Source organism: Giraffa tippelskirchi, chromosome 3 (genome assembly GCF_054371585.1).
Source record: "Giraffa tippelskirchi isolate mGirTip1 chromosome 3, T2T-mGirTip1v1.2.pri, whole genome shotgun sequence".
NCBI classification, from domain to species: domain Eukaryota; kingdom Metazoa; phylum Chordata; class Mammalia; order Artiodactyla; family Giraffidae; genus Giraffa; species Giraffa tippelskirchi.
In genome coordinates this window covers 41,976,606-42,000,630 of record NC_137277.1, presented here as the reverse complement: position 1 = coordinate 42,000,630, position 24,025 = coordinate 41,976,606, and the positions used below count along the sequence as shown (strand labels likewise).

Here is a 24,025-nt window from a genome sequence, read left to right as displayed (position 1 = left end):
TTAGCAGGTAACAACTCAGCTTTAACAAGAGGCAAACACTGAATGACTGGTGCTTGAATTTAACTTTGAAGCCAGAGGAAACCCACATGAATAGATAAGGCCTGGGACTTTCTAAGGGTCTTCTATTAATATAATACTTTGGACTTCTGCCATTCTAAAGCACACAACGGGCAAATCCTATGAAAAGATCCTCCTACCTGCCCCATAACTCTGCCTTCTCGCCTCTGGAAATCCCTCTACAATCAACTTGCTTACAACACAAAGATTCCCAAGCATTAGGCTGAAGTTTACCTACTGAAGCCCTGCAGTACCAGATACAAAAGGATTTCAGCACAATAGAAGATTTTGGACAAGATTTTGAAATTCATTAAAGTCAAATCTGACCAGTGAAGTTTTGCATTTCCTAAACCTGCTGGATACTCTGGAATTTTTTAATAGCTACCCAGAGCATGCCATTTCATGCAGCATGCCATTACAGTCCTTGTATTTTAACAGTGTGAACAATCCAACATCCCTAATACATTAAACATTGCTTTATGTGGTAGTGACTCAGCATGAAGGAAATTACTAGATTTAGAGTTTTTTTGATCTTATGATTTTAGAATCCATGCTACATGGGAGAGAGGATTAAAGGCAAGGTATAACTATCATGAAGGCTAATGTTTATTTAAGTTAACAATTTTTATCTGTTCCTATTATGTCCATAAATACAGTGGCCTCATATTGTTTATTTAGATTGCCTGTCATACCTAAAAAATGATTTTATTTATTTATACCAAATGTCTACCCTTTAATTTGCGGCTCAAAAATTTCATCAGTTTACTGACCATTTTCTCTGAAGCAGCACTCCTCCCAGGTTACTTTTCATTTTTTGTTTTGCTTTACTTTTTCTTTATAGCTGTATCATCAGCTGATTATTTACAATAGTTTATTTACATTCTGGAATATAAGTTCTAAGAGCTGAGAGTCAGTCTTTTTGGATCATTCCTAGTGCCTAGAACATTGTAGGTGATCAATATATGAATGAACAGGTATTTACCAAGTAGAGATACAAAATTAATCAGAGGCAAATACAGCACAGTAAAAAAGCATGAGATATAAAGAGGACTTGGATGTTAGTCACTGCTCTTGCATTTATTAGTTACATAACCTGAACAAGTCATTTAATCTCTTTGAACGTCAATGTCTTTCCTTTGAAATGGTGCAAAAATATTACTTCAAAGGGTTATAGGCAATAAAAGAAGTAAAAACTTGTTGCAAATATTAACGATTAAATCCCAGCAGTTATTTTTGGAAAACTGGCAGAAAATTCTGTAAATCAGATCAATTTTGAGAAAGTAAGTTATTCTGTCACCTAACCCTTGGTCTTGCAGAACTGCAGAGGCAGAATGAAGTAGTGAGGAAGCACCACATGAGAAGAGATGGACTGGAATCTCACTTACCAGCTGGCAGACCTTGAAAAAAATCTCTCAACCTCTCTGAAGCTTACTTTTCTGATCTGATATAAAATGTGTGAGGGGGTGCTACCTCAAAAGTGTAATTGTTTGAATCAAATGTTAATTATGAAAGCACTTTTAAACTTTAACACAGAATATTTAATTTTAGTTAAATCAATTACCTTTCCTTAGAGAAAATTCTAATCTTGTTTGTTTCACCAGCCAAATGGAAGGAAATAGTATTATAGAATGTGTTCACATGGACTACAGACAGAGTATACGTACTCCCAATTCTTTCCGCAAGTTCTCCAACTTTGGTGAGAGGATGGAACAGAACAGGAAAAGACAGAAAAGGAAGATAGAGAATGGAAAGCAAAACAGGTTCAGAAAGACACAAATTAGTAGCAAAGAATAGGTAGCAAGTGGAATGAGTAGCAAAGTTCTGAACAACTGGGAGTCTATTTAATTTCATACCCAAGGTCACGGCCCATTTCATGGATGTGTGACTTGTGCAGCCACAGTAAGTCGGTGCTTGAAAGGGCCTTGCACTTGATTCAATGCTCTGATGCTTTTTTACCGGGGGGTGGGGGCGGAGGCCCCCTATTTTTATCAGCTGCTGGGCCCTGCAAATTATGTAGCTAGTTCTGCTTGCAATCTTTCCACTAGACTAGAGGACAAGGACAATAGCTTACAACCTCAATGACTGAATACAAAGACCACTGCTACCTTAAAGGACAATTACTAACAAGTAGACTTTTAATTAGGTTAGTGATCACCTATTTGTAGTATCTGAATTCTGAAGTTAGCAAAATACCTAGTAAAAGCCAATTTAATTAAAAAGCAGCAGACCAAATTAGAAATGCAAATATTATTTGCCTTTCCTATTTTGTGGCCCATCACATTCTAATAACAGGCCAAACGGTGATGTTAGCAGATGAAATACCTGAAGCTCATCTGACGTTTCATTCTGAAATCCAACAAAAGACCCGAGTGACTGCGGACTACCTTCAGTTTTTGACCTGGTTATCTGCTGCCTCACAGTACGCAGAGCAGAGTGACAGCGCCACAGAAATCATCTCTGGAGTGAAAGCCCTAACACAATCCAGTTCAATTAAATCACACCCTTTAAATAACATTTTGTTTCTTTCCTGCTCCTTTGGACTGAGAGACAGCTGGTGGCTTTTCTTTGATTGAAGCTGAAAGGCTGAAGTTGATGAACTGAACATTTCCCACCAGGCAATTCAATTTTTGATGCCTCCCTTTTTCCCCTTAAAGCCAGACTGACCCCACACTGGTCCATTGTGACCTTTGGACTCCTTATCAGTCACCTTCAGTCTCCGACAGGAGTTGGACTGGCCAACCCACAGACGTCCACTCTCCAGTGAACAAAGGCTCGCTATGTAAAAGAGACGAGCTGTGAGCAGAGATATCATCTGTAGAGAAGGTGCTGAACTCATCCTCTGTGTTCCAGCATCATGTCCAGGACTGCTGCCACTACAAAACAGTGAAACTTCAACCTAAAACTTTCTCTGCCTGTGATTTAAACACACATCTTCATTAAGGAGAGAATTCAGTTTCAAATAGAGGCAGGCAACCAATGCTAATTAATCCAGCAGGCAAGTGTGGCCTGCGTTCTAACATTTCTTTCTCCTTCCTGTCTTTTTTTCTTTAGTCGGCCAGAAGCCCCTCTGGATACTGTTTAGATCTGCATGGACATTCAAAGTAAGATTCTTTAAGAGCTTTAGAAAATGCATACAACTCTTCTCCTTTCTTCTATATTCAATACTCAAATAGCCTTAAAGATGAAAACTTTTTTTTCAAGATTTTAAATGGCTTGTTCCCTAAAAAGTTTCTCTCTCCAACTTTGAGAAATATACACTGGCTTTTATAAACCAGATGAGGAAATTCTAACTTCACAAGTTTAGTTACAAGCATTAACAAACTAACATATATGATCATTTTTTTAGATGGTTGGATGGCATCATTGACATGAATTTGAGCAAACTCGGGGAGATAGTGAAGGACAGGAAAGCCTGGCATGCTGCAGTCCATGGGGTTGCAAAGATTCGGACACGACTGAGCAACTGAACAACAGCAGAAGCAATCCTTAATAAGACAGAACTTTAGGAAATCTCAATGCCACTTAACACTTCCTAAACAAAAAACAATGAAATGCTGTTCAAGGTTAATTTGCTGCAGGACCCTAAGTAAGTCAGTTATCTTTTGGCTCAAAAATCCCTAAATCAAAAATGGTGATGATTTTAGAATTAAAAAAACAACATGGGGTGCAAACCTAAATTCACAAACACTACATGTATATTCAACACCACCTATGGATAATTAGTTTTTCCCTCATCTTATCAATGTACTATTATTTCATCTTCTGGCAAGTTCACAAACACTACATGTATATTCAACACCATCTATGGATAATTAGTTTTTCCCTCATCTTATCAATGTACTATTATTTCATCTTCTGGCAAGTTCTACTCAAATACCTTACAAATTATTTTCCATCAATGACTGGGTATGAAAGCAATTCCTGATAGGAAAGACAAATAAGGATCAATTTTCCTGCGTCTTCAATTGGTTCAGATGAATTGAAGGATAAAATTGCTTCTACCTTGATTTTACTTTTTATTATTTCAGGAGCACTATGAAAATGAATTACTAAATTGCTGGAGGTACAATGACTAAAACTGTAGACGGGTATAACATTTTTGGTGAGCAAATTGGCGTCTGTACCAAAAGTTCTAGAGATATGTATACCCTTTGGTCTGGCAATCCCAGAATTGAATTTTAGGGTATTTCCTTCAGGGACATGTGCAAAGATTTAGACACAAGGATATTCATTCAGTGAGGCTTTGTTTGTAACTGCAAAAAAACTGAACACAATCAAAACGTGCAACAATAGGGCAGAATTCGGTTCTATGGAAAACAAATAACTCTCAGAAAGGATATGAAAGAAACGCATTTGAGGACAATGGCAGGATGTTCCCAATATGCTTAGTGAAAAAAAAACATTACAAAGGAGACGATAGAAGACAATCCCATCTTTAAAAGGATATACATATAGAGAAAATTGTGGATATTAACAGAACAGTAAACATCTTCAGAAAATAAGAATAAGGCTAATGCTTTTGTGGGAGAGGAGGATTTCTGATTTTTCTATCATAAGCATGCATTATCTGCAATATTAAAAAAATAGCCAATACTTTTGCTTTGTTGCTTTTAAGTACCAGTAAGACCAGTTCCATTAAGAAAATCACTCAGGATAAGTTCACTTTTAAGCTGAGTGGGTGGTAAAGAATGAGATATTATCAACTTTACAGTGTATAAGGTAGGCAAATTTTTAAAGCACAAGACACTCTCCCTTTGAAAAATGTTCCCAAATTGACTTGCAAGACTGCCATAAAGAAGAGCACTGATATTCAGTATTTTCTGGTTGATTCTGATTTTAACTGAGGGAGAGATTAGGTGTTGTCATTTCTTTAAAAAGCATAGTAAACATTCTTACGACACTATCATTTTCTCATTAACAAGGCATATGGCCTTGCTGAGAACTTCTCCAAGTGTCTAAAATGGCAGTGAAGACATCCAGCAGTGGGAGCACAGAGGACTACCACCATAACTGAGATGGACCACAGGTGACACACAAAAGTGAACAGGCCCCAACTCATTAAGAGCCAAGACTAAGGTAGGTTCTCAACAGATGTGCTCAAATATATTTCCAAGGAGGTAAGTAATAAAGACTAAAACAACAATGGCTTTCAATCTGTAGAGATCATAACAAGCCAGTCTACAATCGTCAGTGTTTAACTCTGGAAAAAAAAATTACACTGGGTTTAAAGTCATTTAGTTAGAATCACTAAATGGAAATATATACAGTTTCAGTTTGCCATTTCTCTCAGTGCAGGAGAGTATAACAAGGCACAATCTGCTAAATTTTCAGGAGCTGCAGTAACTCTTCTTTGAATCGGTATTACTAAACTATCATTTGGGCCTTGTGTAACCTGGCATTTATACAGTTTTTGGTCTTTATTTTTTAGTTTTTGTTTTTTTTTTTTTAGTTTTATTGAGATATAATTGACACACTGTATAAGTTTGAGATGTACAGCATGATGACTGGACTTAAATAAATCATGGAAAGATTATCACAATAAGTTTAGTGATCATCCATCATCTTGTATAGATACAAAATTAAAGAAATAGAAAAAATGTTTCCTTGTGTTGAGACTTGGTCTTTATTAATTGATGTTTGATCATAGGCTTACTTATATACGTATAAAAGAGCCCTCTGTCCACTAGGATGGTTCCCATGTATACTTAAAACTAAGGAGCTGTACCTTGCTTACAGAACGCTAAATAAGATGAACCATTAATTGACAACCAGGCCATTAAACCGGTACCCAAGCCATTAAGAACAAAATCAGCACACCCTTCCCCCTATAGCTCACTCCATGGTAAATATCACAAGCCCTCTCTCTGTGCCAATGGAAACCACCCTGCCTACTACATGGTGCTGATGTAACCATATCTAGAGCTCAGCACCTGGAGAAAGCAGGGAATGAGGTTTTGCTTTGGATTACTTGAATGTGTTTCCTTCCTCCCCTCTTCCCTTCTTTCTTTCTTTTTAACCATAAAACCACCAGCAGATAGTTTCATGATTTCTGTTCTCATGCTGCCTATGGGGATTTCACAGTGCGCTCCCAGCCACTGGTACTGATTCAACAACAGCCTTTGTAAAATTGGCAGCCTTCCTAAATAAGCTATGTAGAGTCTGAAAATGCTGGTTACTGTGCTGTGTAGTCTGTGGGTACTCGATAAAAACCTGATTAAAATTCTGCCCACATGATATATCCAAAATATGCTCAGAGCTATTTTCTAAAGAGCATGATCGGTCTTTACAAAAGTCTTTCTGGATTTCTCCTACCACAAATGATTAACAGCAGTCATTCACTGAAAACTCTTTGAATATGGCTGTGACATCTGCTACATCAGTCTTCCTTTTCTCTCACGGCTCAGGTACCCTTTACCTCCGCTTATACTAATCAAGACATGTAAGAGGGCCAGAAATAAAGGTCAGAAGTAAAATTCTACCATAAAGTCTTTACTAATCGGCTCACTTACAATAACTTTGTCCTCTGAATACTTAGAGCACCAATTGCACCATTCGTCTGGCACTTAGCTAAACTGTGTTCTTATCCTTTAATTAATCTGTCTTGTATCTCTCAACAGACTGAGTATCCTGGCCACAGAAACCATGTCTTGTATTTCTTTGTATCTCCCATCCTTTGCGCAGCATATGACAGTGATGCAAATAATGGAATTTCTCCAACCAGGCTGTCGTACCACTCCAATTCTTTCTCCTGTACTCTGGTTCATGTTCAACAGGGCAAAAATATTAGCTGCCACTTACTGAGTGTTTACTGTTTGCAGTACTTTATAAATATTACACTGAATTAACTTAACTACATTTCATGTTAAGTTGCTTTGGTCACGTCCAGCTCTTTGTGACCCCATGGTCTGTAGCCCACCAGGCTCCTCTGTCCATGAGATTCTCTAGGCAAGAATACTGGAGTGGGTTGCCATTTCATTCTCCAGGGGATCTTCCTGACCCAGGGATCGAACCCACGTCTCTTACGTCCTCTGCATTGGCAGGTGGGTTCTTTACCACTAGCGCCACTTGGGAAGCCCAATTAACTACATTAATTAATATTAATAGACACTATAAGCTCCATTTTATTGATGAGGAAACCAAGTTTCATGGTGGTTATAAGCTGAAAGTCACTCAGCCTGTAGGTAGTGAAACTGATAGAAATTCAGGTCTGTTTCATTCCACACACCAGACTATTACTATCAGCCACAATAACAAGTGACAAGACACTGAATGAGTGATCCAAGACACCTTTTAAGAATTTCTAAATAGAATATTTAATGAAAGGGATACTTTAAGAATTGAGTGTGAAATTTCATTGGGGAGGAATGAGCATCACAGAGGTGGGGCTGATAAAATGATCTACACCAGAGGGAGGTGGGAGGGGGGTTCAGGATGGGGAAATGCATGTAAACCCATGGCTGATTCATCTCAATGTATGGCAAAAACCACTACAATATTGTAAAGTAATTAGCCTCCAACTAAAATAAACAAATTAATTTTAAAATAAATAAAAGAAAAAAAAATAAAGTCAATGTCACATTAAAAAAAAAAAAGATCTACACCAAATCTGGTCAAAGGGACAACCAAAAAGTTCAGTTTCATACACTGTTAGAATCTATTTCATCCCCCTCCTAGGAAGAAAAATTGACACTGAGAATTCACATTACCTCATAGATGTTCCAACTTCTCAAACTAAATTTTCCCCCAAAATAAAGATGATATAATAACAGCAAATTAAAATATTTTTGGTGTTCATAAGAACTGGATATATTAACTTTGAGAGAAACACAGTAATTTAAAGATGCCTGGAACAGAGGAGAGTTCCAAAGAAATGACATCTCTCTTAAGAGATCTATGTTATAAGTGATACTTATTTTAAAATCAGTGAACAAAAATGAGAAATACTCATATTCAATTTATTCCTTACGAAGATCAACTGGCTTTTATTACACAAAATTTAAAGAACAAAGATGAGACACGCAGCTAAGAAGCTAAGCTCAGAAACCCGTTCAGCCTTTTGTTGACAATTTCTTGTGTTGTAAACAGGCCTGTCTGTGGCATTAAGTTTTAAGAATACAGACACCACAGAAGACAAGCAATGTGAAGTCCACAATTAGAATTGTTAGGGCTTGAAATATGCTGTTATGGATCATGAATAGCCACATGAATCTTTGTCAGTAAACATTAAGTACAAATGATGAAAGTAACATAATCATAACTGAAATTTTTATTGTTCTTTCTTATTAACTATCTCTAGCCCTAGCCCTAATGAAATGAGGCAGATATTATTTCCCCAAAAAACATATGCAATGATTTGAACCATTTCAAAAAAGGTCATTATCAAAAAAAAAAAAAAATCAAATAATTCTGCATCTTCTATAACTGGAAAACTGAACTTAGAATTAAAAAAAAACCCTACTCTAGTTCAGGCTAACACTGAGGTTTCTCTTTATTGGAGAGTAATTCAAGCTTCTGGATTCTGTAGTTTTAACAGACACACAACTAATGCCAAATCCCTCAGGTGACTAAAAAGAAGGGTCACAACCCTCTGAAAACAGATTAATGCAAAAACCAAGAGTGGCCAAATTCCCACAACCTGCAAAAAGGAAATGAGCCCAAATATGCCCTTTGGTGTGCAGTACTAGCGATCTATTTATAAATTACTTACTACATCCTTTCCAAATCACAGGAACACCTAAAAACACCTTGATGCTTTTAGCACATTTCTTCAAGTTAAACCTAATTATGTTAGTGGAAGCAGCATCCTGTATAACTCTAACAATGCAAAGCTAACTCTATCTGAAAGTAGTTAGGATACTATTATTATTATTAATTTGCTTTCATCTTAGGAATTCAGAAGGGCTTTCCAGGTGGTTCAGTGGTAAAGAATCCATCGACCAATGCAAAAGTTGGTAGTTCTTGCAACCCAGGTATCTTCTCCTAGAGGAGGAAATGGCAACCCACTCCAGTGTTCTTATGTGGATAATCCCATGGACAGAGGAGCCTGGCGGGCTATAAGTCGCAAAGAGTCAGACAGGACTGAGCATGCATACACTGAGGAATTCAGAAACATTATGTGATAGCATCTACACTACTATTCTTTAGCCCCAAGGCAATTTTACATATGGTAATTAAGAAGATTCACATTTACTGAAGAAACCCAAGGAGGGACAGAGTAAGAGGATCTGCCATTTAGCCCTTCTATTACTCCAAGATCCAACAGCTCTTGGAGCCAGAAAATGATGACATCCTTAACCATCTAGCTTTGGGCAATGGTTTCTCTGTAAATCTACAGAAATTGCCCCACTTCAGGAGTGATTAAAAGTGAGCACACAAACTGAAGAACAGTAATTTAGAAAAAAAAAATTCATTAAGATTTTATCAAAGAAATCTTTACTTGAGTGCATCATGACCTCACCACTCCTGCTCATTTTCTTTATGCAGTTACTGGCCAAAGTTGAGAGCTTTCTCCCTCTCTGTTCCAAGCCAATTACTGCTCTCCTCACTTCAAAGCAGTGTAACTGTGGGTAAAGTCACACAAAGTTATTACTACTAATAAAAACACAAATGTACCTTTTACTCTGACAGCGGAAAATTAACTTCTCCTTTGCATTTGAAGACCATAACACTAGGAGACTAATACACTTGATGCAAACTTAATTGATCACGCTTTAAACAATATTTTACCTTTTAAGGCTATAGTACCTACCTATTTAAGGATCAAAACAATCATGAAAATGGTATTGATTTAAAATCAAAGAGACATCTCATGTCTTTTAAAACTATTAAATTATTTTTAGTCTCTTTACCCACCAACCAGAGATAAAAAGCTCTTAAATCATAAATGAATGTGTGGCTTCAGTAACTGAATTATCAATTATTATAACTATGTTTTGTCCATTTCTGTAGAGGAGAAATCTAGATTTTAAAGTAGCAAGGATGATAAAGACACTTATTAAATAGAACAAGGAAGTTAAAAAATGTAAAGGCAAAACAATTTCATAAAATGATAACACTTAGAGTAGGACTTCTTGGTTCTACGCTTTTAAAGTACAGAATTTCTGCTGAAGAATTGCTTTAGAGCTAGAAAAAGATGGAAGACTATACCTAAATCATTTTACAGATCATATACCAGCTGGACAAAGATAACACCAAAGATTCAACAAATATCTGAGATTAAAATCTTAAAAGTATTAGTAAACCAATTACAGCAGTATGTTAACAAGTAATGCAAACTGCATTAAAGGACGATTCAACTTTTGCAACTCAGTTATGTCACTGCATTGCCAGGAAAGGGGGAAATATTATCCTTCCAATAGAGGGCCAAAAAACATCTAATCAAATTCAGTATCTGTATCTAATTTTAAAATATTTGAAATTAGGAATAGTAGGAAATGCCCTCAGCTTGATAAGTGATCTATGCTGGAACCTATAGCACACATACATCTATTCAGAAAACATAAAAAGCATCCCTTTTACAATGGAAAACAAGACCAGGAGCATTGCTACTCTTTAACATACTAAAGCATAAGCTGAAGCAACAAAGAGTTACACTCAGAGAAAACTCATTTACAGATGATATAATCATCCACTCAGTAAAGTCAAGAAAATCAACTAAAATATTAGATATAAGGACCAAGAGTTCAGCTAGGTGATCTGATATAAAAGCAAATATAAACAGCTGTTTTACTACACACCTATAGGGGCTAATTAGAAAAAGTCATGGGAAAGAAGAGCTTATTCACAAGAACAACAAAAACTTTATAAACAAATACCCATGAATATACCTAATAAGAAATATCAACTACTCTATGAAGAAAAGTGTAAAATTTAAATGAAGGGCATTTTACAAACAGTGAATAAATAAACACATACACATTCTTCATTGGGAAGGCTCATTCTGTAAAGCTGTTAATTCTCCCCAAAACTAGTTCAGTACAATTTAAATCAAAGTCCCAACAGGATTTTTAAAAGTAGAATTTGACAAGTTGTTTTTAAGACTTGTCTAGAAAATAAGCAAGAGTAGCTATTAAAACACACACGATATCAAAATGTCTACTAAATCTACACTAAGTAAAAGTGTGGTATTGGTATATGAGAGAAAACTTGTTAATATATATATATTTTAATATATAGTATGAATAGCATTTCAAATCAGGGAAATGAGACTGGACTAAATATTGGACTAAGTATTGGACTCAACAGCTATCCATTTGGAAAAAAGGTAAAGTTAGAGCTCTACTTTACACAATAAAAACAGCGAATCTCGTTTCATTGTGTTTCACTTTACTGCGTTTCACAGATACCACTTAAAAAAAAAAATTAAGGTTTGTGGCAACCCTGTGTAGAGCAAATCTATTTGTGCCATTTTTTTCAACAGCATTTGCTCACTTCATGTCTCTGTGTCACATTTTGGTATTTCTCGAAATATTTCAAACCCTCCACTACCAAAAACATCAAGAGTTGCTGAAGGCTCAGATGATGGTTAGTTTTTTTTTTTTTTGAATAAAGCATTTTATGATTAAGGTAAGTACTGTTTTTTGTTACACACTTAGTAGTCTATGGTGTAAACATAACTTTTATATGCACTGGGAAACCAAAAAATTCGTGTAACTCGCTTTAGTGTCACATTCACTTTATAATGGCATCTGGAACTGATTTCACATTATCTCCAAGGCTGTCTGTAAAGATAAATTCCATTTTTAAAAAGTGAAATATTTTTAAAGTGTAGACATACTCGAAAAATACAAAAGAGTACTTTTATAATCTTGGGAGTGGGTGGGAAGGGTTTTTTAAAAAGCCAGATGCAAAACTCAGATCATAAGAAAAATATTGACAGATTTTACTACATAAAAGTTAAAAACTTTTATACAAGATACAAAATTAAAAAACAAGCACTAGGGCCGGGAAAATAATTGTTAAACATATTCAGAATATACAGAATACTACATGAAAAAGGAAAAAAACAAATACCAATAGAAAAATAAAGTTCAAACATGCAAATCACAGAAGAAAAATGCACAAGACCAATAAAAATACAAAACGATCCTAAAGCTCTTCAATAGTAAGGGAAATGCAGAGGAATGTTTAAGAGCAGGGGTCCTGGGTTGAGACTGCCTGTGTTTGCATCCTGGCTGTATTATCTCAGACAAATGACTTAACATCTCTGTGCCTCTCATCTGTAATTGAGGGTAACACCTAAGTCAAAGTTGTTAAGAACAGAGAATGAGATATTATGCATGGTACTCAAAACAATGCCTGGCACACGGTAAGAGCTCAGTTAAAAAATTAACTGCTATCTGTTGGACTATAAAGAAAGCTGAGCGCCAAAGAATTGATGCTTTTGAATTGTGGTGCTGGAGGAGACTCTTGAGAGTCCCTTGGACTGCAAGAAGATCCAACTAGTCCATCCTAAAGGAGATCAGTCCTGAGTGTTCACTGGAAGGACTGATGTTGAAGCTGAAACTCCAATACTTTGGCCACCTGATGCGAAGAGCTGACTCATTGGAAAAGACCCTGATGCTGGGAAAGATTGAGGGCAGGAGGAGAAGGGGACGACAGAGGATGAGATGGCTGGATGGCATCATCGACTCGATGGACATGGGTTTGGGTGGACTCAGGGAGTTGGTGATGGACAGCGAGGCCTAGCGTGCTGCGGTTCATGGGGTGGCAAAGAGTCGGACATGACTGAGCGACTGAACTGAACTGAACTGATCATATTAATATTACCAGGGTTGGTGAAGATACCTATATAAGTATATAAGCTGGTAAGAGCTAATTGGCAGAGCAAACTGCAAAGCTTGGCAGCACGTATCAAAATTTTAACACATACATATCATCAGACCCAGAAATTCCACTGCTAGAATTTTATCTAAAGAAATGTTCCCACATAGATACAAAGATATATACATCAGGACTTTGAGTGCAGCAGTGTTAAGAGTTCCAGATTTGGAGACAGGAAATGCTGGTTCTAGTTTCAGTTCTACCGATAACAAATCATGTAACCCCTGTGCAAATCACTTCACCATTTTGACATTTCAGTTTATTTACTCTATAAAATGTGGATGATGACTTGCCCAATCTGCCTCATGGAAATACTTTAAGGCAGTGGTTCCCAAAGTGTGGGCCCTAGACCAGCATCCTCTAGGAACTTGTTAGGAATTGAAATTTTCTAGTCTCACCCCAGACCTACAGAATCAGAAACTCTGGGAGTGTGGGCAGCAATCTGTGTTTTAATAAACCATCCAAGTGATTCTGATGCAAGCTTAAGTTCAGAGAAGAGCACGTGTGAAATCATCTGCAGAACTGAAAGAGCATTAGCATTATAAACACAAAAAATAAAACTGCTTCTACCTTTCCATTTTATGAAAAGGTACATTTTAGATAATTATCTCAATATGCTCTCTGTTGCTGAGCTCAAGTACTCATGTGAAGCTAGGAAGTCAAACTCATATATGCAACCAAGTAAATAAATACAAGTATTTTGGGTCAAGGATAAAAAGCTCAAGGTCACCTCACAAACAAATCAAGCAATGTCTCAAATATTTAAGTTTCTAGACTTCTGATCAGGTTTTCATAATGGGAACACTGTTTTAATGATAGCCTTTGCCAGAGTTCTATCTACTAATTCTTGATCCTTCCCTGAACTTTTCAGGACACAAAAATAGTCACCTGTTTGTGGATAAGCTATTTGTTTGGCTTATAATAATAACACCAGAAAAATGTTGGCCCCTTGCTTAGCGAATTCACTTCTCAGAGATTGAATGTTGGTGCTCTAAAAATAACATACATTCAAAAAAGAAAAAATAGGCTCATGTATTTTTCAGATGTTCAAATTTTTGTTGTATATGAAACATACACATATGTGTAGAACTGCAAGAGTATAGGAATTTCAGGATCATTTGAGCAGTCTGATCCCACACTCTTGAAGTTTGATCAGATGCTGCTCTGGGTTGCTCACATATATTTTTCTAGTAGGATTAACACTTATAACAGTAACTATTTTTTGTTTCTGGAGTTAATTCAATCACTCCTTAATGTTCTTCACTGAACACATAAAAAATAACAGTATATTTGGTGAGTTTTACACGAAGGTAAGGGAAGGCCTTAATCTCATAACAATATAATTCCCAATAGACACAGTAACACCCACACTATTTTCTAATTTCACCTATATGTATATACGTACCACAATTAAAAGTCAAGAAATAAAAAAGAGCCTGTGAAATCACCAAACTAGTTATCCCAAAGGCCCTCCTCTAAAGGTCATTAACTTTCTCCATAGGAAAGCCGCTAAGATCTCCTTGAGGTCTTTTTACGCTGACACAATTCTCATAGCATTTGTTACATGGTTTATTTGGTTTCTAAACCCACAGCAAACCCAATGCAACAAATGAGAAAAGAAAGAAGAAAAGCTCTTATGAGTGGGTCGTCAGCAGAGATGAAAACCATTGGGCTAAGAGAACTCAGGTGTACTCCCTCCCCCAAACATACACTTAAAATTTGGTCTTAACTTAGGACTTAATTAACTCTTAATCTTTTAGTTGCTCCCATTCATCACTGCTATTTACATATCTGGCACTACAGGGAAATGCTCACAGCAGCTAAGTTTTTACTAAACCAGGCCTCAGAGACCATACTTCTCTTTAGGAAGGAGATTCTTAACCTTCTATGAGATCACATCACTTTGAGAACCTGCTTTTTAAAAATATATGTATCTACCCAATATTTCCATATGATCTCAAGGAGTTCATTAACCTTCTAAAGCCAGTTCAGAGCTTCAGTAACCATGGACCCCAAATTAAAAACTTTTGTGCTAGGAACCAAAAATGTGCATGTTTAAGTTAACAAAATTCAGGGTTTTATTTGGAATGGTCTTTAAAGATTTTTAAATGATGATGGACTGGGCAACACTGTAAATGTAAATTAAACACGATGGCTAAGGCAATACTAATAAATACACTTTAGAAGAAGTGAACATTGGCAAGACTCTCTTAGGAAAAAAAAAGTGGCAAGAGAGAGACAAAAATGAAAGAGAAATAATCTGAGAATTCTTGAGAAGACTGCCTACCTTAGCAGCAAAACTCTAAGTGGAGCAAATATGTTTTTCACTACTAAGTTGAAGATGTCAGCAGTTAAAGATAATTTCTAAGACTATAGGTCTTAAAAGTAACCTTGCAATTGCTAAGACAGAAGATCATTTCTACAGTGGCTATGAGCACTGGCCTAGGAAACATCTGGATTCTAAGGACAGTTTTGTCATTTATTAACAAATACTTAAAGCCTCAGCTTCATTATCTGTAAACAGACTAAATTAGTTCATAGGGTGGCTGGGATGATTAAATGAGATAATAATACACACTAAACTCAGCACAGTGGCAAGTGGTCAATGAATGGCAGCAGTTTAGTTTTGTTTAACTTCAATTAACCCATTTTTCTGTGCAGGAGTTTATTGTTTGTAAACTGTTACCTACCACACACATAATCTTTTATGATCCTTTGGGATAGGAACCACAGTGTCTTCATTTTACAGTTTAAGAAAATAAGTCAAATGTACCCAAAGACACTAATTAGTAGGAAAAGAAATGTGTGCACTAGATTCAAAACTCCTAAACAAGATTCAAAACTCCTTTCCCCTGCAAAGCTCAGAAGCTCTGCCTTTTAAATTACGTTTAATCTTTTAACTGTAGTTAAACATATATAAAATTTGCCATTTTAACCATTTTTAAGCGTACAGTTCAGTGGCATTAAGTATTCACTCTGTTGTGCAGCTCTCACCACCATCCATCCCCATAACTTTTTCTTCTTCCTCAAATGAAACTCTGTACCCATAAGACACAGACTTCTCATTCTCTTCCTCCAAACCCTGGCAACCAGACTACTTATGCTCAAGTCCCTCATGTAAGTGGAATCATACAGTGCTTGTACTTTGTCACTGGCTTATTTCACTCAGAATGATATCTTCAAAGTTCATCCACGTTGTAGCATATGTCAGAATTTCCTTCCTTTTTACAGCTGAATAATATTCAGTTGTATTCCGGACCACATTATGTTTATCCATGTATCCCTTAATGTACATGTGGGTTGCTTCCATTATCTTTTTTATTTTTAAAGTATTGTTCACACTTATTTTGCCATTGGTTACCCATTTTCAGATTATTCATTCCCCCTCCCCCCCTTTTTTTGGTAGAAGGTAAAGTGCAGGGACTTCCCTGGGGGTCCAGTGGTTAAAACACCTGGCTTCCACTGCAGGGGAGGACCCGTTACAACCCTGGTCTGGGAACTATGATCCGCTATGCCGCCCTCCTCCCTCTACAAGGTCAAAAAAAAAAAAAGAAAGTAAATGGTTGATTTCATTCTATAGAGTTTATAATACAGAGCAGTGAAACCACTATATTGGGGGGGGGCATGCTTTTTTCAGTGCACCACCAAGAACAAACACAAAAGGGAAAAGTTAAAATGCAAATTTGATTTGGTAACAGAGGAAACCGTTAAAATAATAAACTAGATTTAAGATTATCTGACTCAGTGGTAAAGAATCTGCCTGCCAAGCAGGAGATGTGGGTTTGATCCCTGGGTCTCTGGAAGTTCCCCTGAAGAAGGAAATGGCAACCCACTCCAGTATTCCTGCCTGGGAAAACCCATGGACAGAGGAGCCTGGTGGGCTACAGTTCATGGAGTCGCAAATGGCTGGACACGACTTAGAGACTAAACCACCACCACCACAACAGAAATCACTTTACAGGCTATTCTTGGGACCTTTAATAAAGGATAATGTAAAGTTTCTACTGTTGGACATGAAACTAAAAAGTTCTTTAGGGTTGACCTGGGTGGGAGGCAGAAGTGGCTTAAATGCCAGGAGTCTGGGAAAACCTCAGTAGGTGACTCCCCTTGAAGCCACTCCGAGTGAGAGCTAACACACTACAAAGACCAAACTGCTGCCAGCTAAAAGTAAACCTGAACCTCTCAACCAGTTTAAGGCTGTAACTTGAATAGATGGGAGTTCCTCTATTTGCCCTTTTTTTAATGTAAGGTGAGATTAACCACAAGCTTGAGCACACAGTTCTCAGAAATAGCTAAACCACCAAGGAAGGAAGGAACAACTCTAGAGACTCTGAAAACTGTGATGATTTAAAGATGCAACGGATCTTGCACTTTAGCAATTCAAGATGTGCCTGCATGCTTCGGTTGTAAGCGCGTACTACTACTGGCGGAGACAAAAAGGGAGTCAAACTACTACTAAAATCCAGCGTTATGAAATACTTCCAGACTACAATCAGCGGGTGTGAAGAATGAACTGCACTTCTTCGTGTGCACGGCTTGCAACAGAAACCTACGGTCACAAGCAAACTTATTTGAAGCAAGGAAACAAAACAACAAACACGGGAGCCTGAGCACCAGCAGGACCCGCAAGGGAGTCCTAGCGTTTCCGGCCGGCGGCTGGAAGGCGACTGACCGCCCTTTAGTCCGAGTCTCCAAAATGCCAAACGGCTGTCACTCCATCATTACAATTTCCCTGGGGCGACCTCAATTTCAGATCCTCTCAAAGTTTACCAGAAATTCTCCCAAAGGATTCTTCTCTCCGCCTCCCCACCCTCAGGACACTTTCCGCCTCCAAGAATTATTCTACATCTCCACCCTACTGTGCTGCCCCTGGGGGCCCCGGGAGTTGCAAGCGAGCAGGGTGCGATTTCACCCTTGCTTGCTTCTAGTTGCTGGGAAAAGCGGCTGCTGAAAAGCAAACTTTCCGAGCGACCGTTCGCAGAGGGCGGAGGGCGCGCGGCACTCACAGCTGGTTGATGGCGTTCTGCGAGATGACCGCGTTGGCGGAGAAGTAGGGGATCATGTCGGGGCCACCGAGGCTGCAGGTGCAGGCGAGGGGCGCCTTCTCGCCGGCCAACGTGCTCAGGGTCATGGGGCCGGCTCAGGACGCACGGCTCCGCATCCTGGCCCCCGCCCGGCTAGGGCACGAGGCGCTCGCGTTGGGCTCCACGGGACTGGAGGCGCAGGCAGTACGGGCTCCCGGCGGCCGAGCTGGGCCCGCCGGGTCTCGCGGAGGCAGCCGCCGCAGCCCTGGGGCTCGGCCGTGGAGTCCCAGCCGCCGGGCGCCTCCAGCAGCCCGCCCCAACTCGCGTCCGGGGCGGGGCGGGGCGGGGCTGAGCGCGCCGGCGGGGCGGTCCCGAGAGCCGGAGGGTCGGGCCCGCCGGAGCCCCGCCCCGGAGTTCGTCGCACAAGCCGGATCCGCAGCCGGCGTCCGGGCCTGCGGAGCGACAGTCGGCACCAAGCCGCCTTGGCTTGAGTGGAGGAGTGAAGCGAGCCCGAGACTGAGGGTGCTGGATAGGGTGTGGGTGGCCAAGAAAGGCTCGCATTTCTTTGGAATGTTTCAACAGAAAGGTCCTGTCTCTTAATCGGCTTTATACACGAATGGCAAACAAATCCCATTTTTCAAATGACCTTAAAACTTAAAAGGCTGTACAGTCGAGAATGCAACAAATATTTATCAACGGCTTCCTATGTGCTACGGGCTAGGAAGATGCAGAGATTAACTGAATTTTTTTAAAAAGCAAAACAGTTGAAGTTTTGATGGGAAAAAACACTATCTACAATGTCGATTAACATCTGCTAATGCTTGTAAATAAATGTATAAGGGCTCTCCTAACCATCTTACAATCTAAGGATTCCCAGCCTTAACTGCATATATGAATCCACCTGTGGAGATCAAAAAAATCCCAATGCCTGGCTGCACCCTAGACCAATCAAATCAAAATCTCTTAAGGTTGGGATCCAGATGGGCCAATACTTTGGCCACCTGATGCGAAGAACTGACTCATTGGAAAAGACCCTGATGCTGGGAAAGATTGAAGGCAGGAGGAGAAGGGGAGGACAGAGAATGAGATGGTTGAATGGCATCATCGACTCCATGGACATGAGTTTGAGCAAGCTCCAGGAGTTGGTGCCGGACAAAGCCTGGCATGCTGCAGTCCGCAAGGTCGCAAAGAGTCGGACACGACTGAGAGACTGAACTGAACTGGGACCCAGAAGACAGTATTTTTCAAAGCTTCCTGGGTGATTCCAGTGTGCAACCCCGGTTGAGAACTGTTGTGTGCAATGATCTAGAGAAGAAGACAGGCTAGAGATTATATCCTCACTGTAGAGATGTGGGAACATTCACAGTCTAGCCAGATGACCTGATTTGTAAGTGACATATAGGAACTTAGATATGAATTCCTGTTTCATAACCCCTGATCTAGGGCTTTTCCCAGTAAAACCTATTCCCTGATGCTTTATGATTTTCCTAACTACTCACTGAGCAATGCCTTTCACCAGAACAGGGACCAGCTCTTTATAAAAGGAGAATCTCTTTTCTCTTTCTCCTACACGCTGTGTGTAGTGGCTGACAAAAGGGACTGGCCTCCCTGCAGGTACACAGTAAATAAAAGTTAGCTCCATTATCTCGTCCTTACTGTGTGATCAGAACAAGTATTTGGGGGCATTGGTATTTTTAGCTTTTATGAATACCTCACTAAACTAAGAATTCCAGAGACAAAAATTAACAATTTAAAAAAGCGACTTCACTATTATAAGAATTTTTTTCATGAGAAAAAAATTATAAGAGAAACTAGAAATATAAAAGAGACTAAAATTAGGAAGAACTCACTTTACTACTGAGCATATGCTAATATCAAGAAGAAATAAGTCTTTGTTTTATATAAAACTTCAGACCTCTTTTCCCCATGGGAAGTTTGGCAATTTTCAAAACACTAGTAATGAAATAATCTAAACTATAAATTCTGTGTCTACAATCAGAATCATTCTTTTGTAAGTTGATCCTTCCATAAAACAAAATTGTTGCCAAGGCACTGATGGACTTCAAATATTGCAAACTCATGCTGGAAAAAGATACCTAAATTAGGAACTAGCTGGCAAGTGAAGAGTTAATAAAGGTCTGGACTTTGGAGTCCAGTGCATCATGATCTTCATCCATCTCTAGGAAGGAAAAATTTTGAAAGATTTATTCAGGCTGTGTCAGCAGGCACCCAAATGGCAGTGTAAGAAAAAAAATCTGCTGATACACCCCAAAATAAATTGCTTTAAATAACTGGCAAACTTGCCAGTTTGAAACTTCTTCCAGGCTGTAATTTATTATAGCCTCCTGCAGTGATTAAAAAAAAAAAAGTAACAGGCTGTTTGGAACAGCACTGTTAAGGTGAGTCCAGTTTCTTTCATGACGCAGCAGAGAAGTCAATATTAAATGATGCAGTTTAGGAAAGATGATGGCATGGTAATCACCTGTATCTGTCGGAAAAAGAAATCAGCAGGAGATGTTTACTCAATGAAGCACTTAATATATCTGGCATTTAAAAGCGATAGAGATAAAGATTTCATAAATATGTATATTTGTCTTTTACAAATAGGTTCCTATAGTGACACCCCAGAAGTGCACAGTCCTTTGTTTTCCCTCAAAAGACCTGTCAGTGCCCATTCAACAAATGAAGGAGAGTGTTTTAATACCCCCATCCAGGCCTTTTCAAAGGCTTTTCAAAGTTAAATTCCCATTTTGAACTGTAATATAGAAAATTGGGAAAGTGCTAGAACATGCCTCTTGGTTTTTAAGAAAAAAAAAAAATCTCTGTAGACTGGGGTACCTTTAAGGAAATAATCCTTCCTACTACTGTTTCTAAAAGTTGAACAAATTCTCTTTCTTTTCACAATCTGCAGACTGTCAAAATGTCAATCAGTTTAGTTTCAGCTCAATTTAATCCTTTACTCTCCACTGTCAGGAAACAAGGCTCCAGGGAGAAGTGCTCTGTACCCAAGCATCTGGGAATTCAAAAATGATTCCAAATTAAATTGAGCAGCATGAAATAAACTAAGCTAGTTTTCTACTCCACATGAAGTCAGAAGGGGCTTTCTCAAAAAAAAAAGAAAAACATCTGCACAAAGTCCCTGAAGAAAAATCGATGTATTTCTTTACATTACTGCTTGAGTTTAGTGGATATGAAATCAATTTGGTCCTGTCATTTGCCTATCATCTCAAGGGTCAGAAATATGAATATTCTAAAATGTTAACTTGGCTCTTGATAGCATTAGCAATGTTCAAATTAAATTTTTTGTAGACTCATATATTAATAGCACTTAAAAAATTTTAAAGCAATAGATGTCTCTTTTAAGACATACTTCACTATGTCTTCATGTGTCATAAGGTATAAACACTGTAAAACTGTATAAAACTAGAGAGTTGCATAGTGACCTAACTGTACTCCAGGGAAGACCCAAAGGTGAAATGTGAAGGATGTAAACATACTTTTGTTGCTGTAACAAAATTTCAACATGGGTGGATCACTTGAATTGACAATAGCTAATAAGCTCAAAGGTGACAGTGTTAATTTATAATCTCAAAAACTGTGGGCTAGAAACCAAAGGACATAAATTTACTTCTAACACAGTCACTGAATAATCTAAGATTCTGGCCAACTCACTTAACTTCATCTGTAAAATGGGATAATAAAACCCTAAGAAAATATCCCAAGATCTGTTTTTGGGAGAGTTGGGAACCTTAGGAAAGGAATTTCATCCAATCTGGAGATCTTAAGAAATGGATTTAATCCACTTAACACAGTCACTTAGTTCAAAGTAGTACTGTCATTCAGTCGCTCAGTTGTGTCCAACTCTGCGACCTCAAGGACTGCAGCATGCCAGGCTTTCCTGTCCTTCCCTATCTCCCAGAGTTTGCTCAAATTCATGTCCATTGAGTCGATGATGTTATCCAACCATCTCATCCTCTGTCGCCCCCTTCTGCCCTCAATCTTTCCTAGCATCAGGGTCTTTTCCAATGAGTTGGCTCTTTGCATCAGGTAGCCAAAGTATTGGAGCTTCAGCTTCAGCATTAGCCCTCCCAATGAATATTCAGAGTTGATTTCCTTTAGGACTGATTGACTGGTTTGATCTCCTTGCTGCCCAAGGGACTCTCAAGAGTCTTCTCCAGCACCCCAGTTTGAAACCATCAGTTCTTCAGTGCTCAGCCTTCTTTATGCTCCAACTCTCACATCCGTACATGACTACTGGAAAAATCATAGCTTTGACTATACGGCCCTTTGTCGACAAAGTGATGTCTCTGCTTTTGAATATGTTGTCTAGGTTTGTCATAGCTTTTCTTCCAAGGAACAAATGTCTTTTAATTTCACGGCTGTAGTCACTGTCTGCAGTGGACTTGGAGCCCAAGAAAATAAAGTCTGTCACTTTTTCCATTGTTTTCCCATCTATTTGCCATGAAGTGATGGGACCAGATGCCATGATCTTAGGTTTTTGAATGCTGAGTTTTAAGCCAGTTTTTTCAGTCTCCGCTTTCACCCTCATCAAGAGGCTCTTTAGCTCCTCTTTACTTTCTGTCATTGGGGTGGTGTCATCTGTATATCTGAGGTTACTGTTATTTCTCCCAGCAATCTTGATCCCAGCTTGTGATTCATCCAGCCCAGCATTTTGCATGACGTACTCTGCATATAAGTTAAATAAGCAGGGTGACAATATACAGCCTTGACGTATTCTTTTCTCAGTTTTGAACCAGTCCATTGTTCCATGTCCAGCTTCAACTGTTGCTTCTTGACCTGCATACAGGTTTCTCAGGAGGCAGGTAAGGTGGTCTGGTATTCCTATCTCTAAGAATTTTCCACAGATTGTTGTGAACACAATCAAAGGCACAGTTGGCAATTTGATCTCTGGTTCCTCTGCCTTTTCTAAATCCTGCTTGTACATCTGGAAGTTCTTGATTCACATACTGTTGAAGCCTAGTTTGAAGGATTTGAACATTACTTTGCTACTATGGGAAATGAGCCCAATTATGCAGTAATTTGAACATTCTTTGGCATTGCCCTTCTTTGGGATTGAAATGAAAACTGACCTTTTCCAGTCCTGTGGCCACTTTTGAGTTTTCCAAATGTGTGGGCATACAGAGTGCAACATTTAACAGCATCATCTTTCAGTATTTTAAATAGCTCAGCTGGAATTCCATCACTTCCACTAGCTTTGTTCGTAGTAATTCTTCCTAAGGTCCACTTGACTTCACACTCCAGAATGTCTGGCTCTAGTTGAGTGACCACACCATCATGGTTATCTGGGTCATTAAGACCTTTTTTGTACAGCTCTTCTGTGTATTCTTGCCACCTCCTCTTAATCTCTTCTGCTTCTGTTAGGTCCTTACAATTTCTGTCCATTATTGTGCCCATCTTTGCATGAAATGTTCCGTTGGTATCTCTAATTTTCTTGAAGACATCGCTAGTCTTTCCCATTATATTGTTTTTCTCTAGTTGTTTGCACTGTTCACTTAACAAGGCTTCTTATCTCTCCTTGCTGTTCTCTGGAACTCAGGATTCAATTGGTTATACCTTTCCCTTCCTTTTTTGCCTTTCACTTCTCTTCTTTTCTCAGCTATTTGTAAGGCCTCCTCAGACAACCATTTTGGCTTCTTGCATTTCTTTTTCTTGCGGCTGGTTTTGGTGACCACCGCCTGTACAATGTTATGAACCTCCATCCATAGTTCTTCAGGCACTCTATCAGATCTAATAGTCCCTTGAATCTATTTGTCACTTCTACTGTATAATCATAAGGGATTTAATTTAGATCCTACCTGAATGGCCTAGTGGTTTTCCCTACTTTCTTCAATTTAAGTCTGAATTTGGCAATAAGGAGCTTATGATCTGAGCCACAGTCAGCTCCTGGTATTGTTTCTGCTGGCTGTATAGAGCTTCTCCATCTTTGGCTGCAAAGGATATAATCAGTCTGATTTCAGTATTGACCATCTGGTGATGTCCATGTGTAGAGTCGTCTCTTGTATTGTTGGAAGAGGGTGTTTGCTATGACCAGTGCTTTCTCTTGGCAGAACTCTGTTAGCCTTTGCCCTGCTTCATTTTGTACTCCAAGGCCAAACTTGCCT

The 24,025-nt window shown here is 38.7% G+C and overlaps 1 protein-coding gene and 1 long non-coding RNA gene across 16 annotated transcripts in view; one reads left to right on the top strand and one right to left on the bottom strand.

The window, feature by feature from the left end:
• The window catches only part of SSH2 (slingshot protein phosphatase 2), a 236,835-nt gene that overhangs the window by 82,605 nt on the left and 130,205 nt on the right, over nt 1-24,025 (bottom strand). For 4 of the 15 annotated variants that reach the window (XM_081580220.1, XM_081580231.1, XM_081580221.1 and 1 more), the window contains exon 1: nt 17,886-18,226. The exons of 9 other annotated variants lie outside the window; for them this stretch is intronic. In XM_081580220.1, the coding sequence (XP_081436346.1) occupies nt 17,886-18,010 (125 nt within the window). In that variant the 5' untranslated portion in view covers nt 18,011-18,226. Of the gene's footprint in view, nt 1-2,379; nt 2,706-17,885; nt 18,227-24,025 lie in introns of those variants that run through there. 2 more of the 15 variants (XM_081580225.1, XM_081580224.1) reach the window with 2 other exon arrangements.
• Nucleotides 2,810-5,658, top strand: LOC145542110 (uncharacterized). Its single transcript, XR_014079596.1, has 3 exons — nt 2,810-3,158; nt 3,404-3,643; nt 4,980-5,658. It is a non-coding gene; the product is annotated as an uncharacterized LOC145542110 (long non-coding RNA).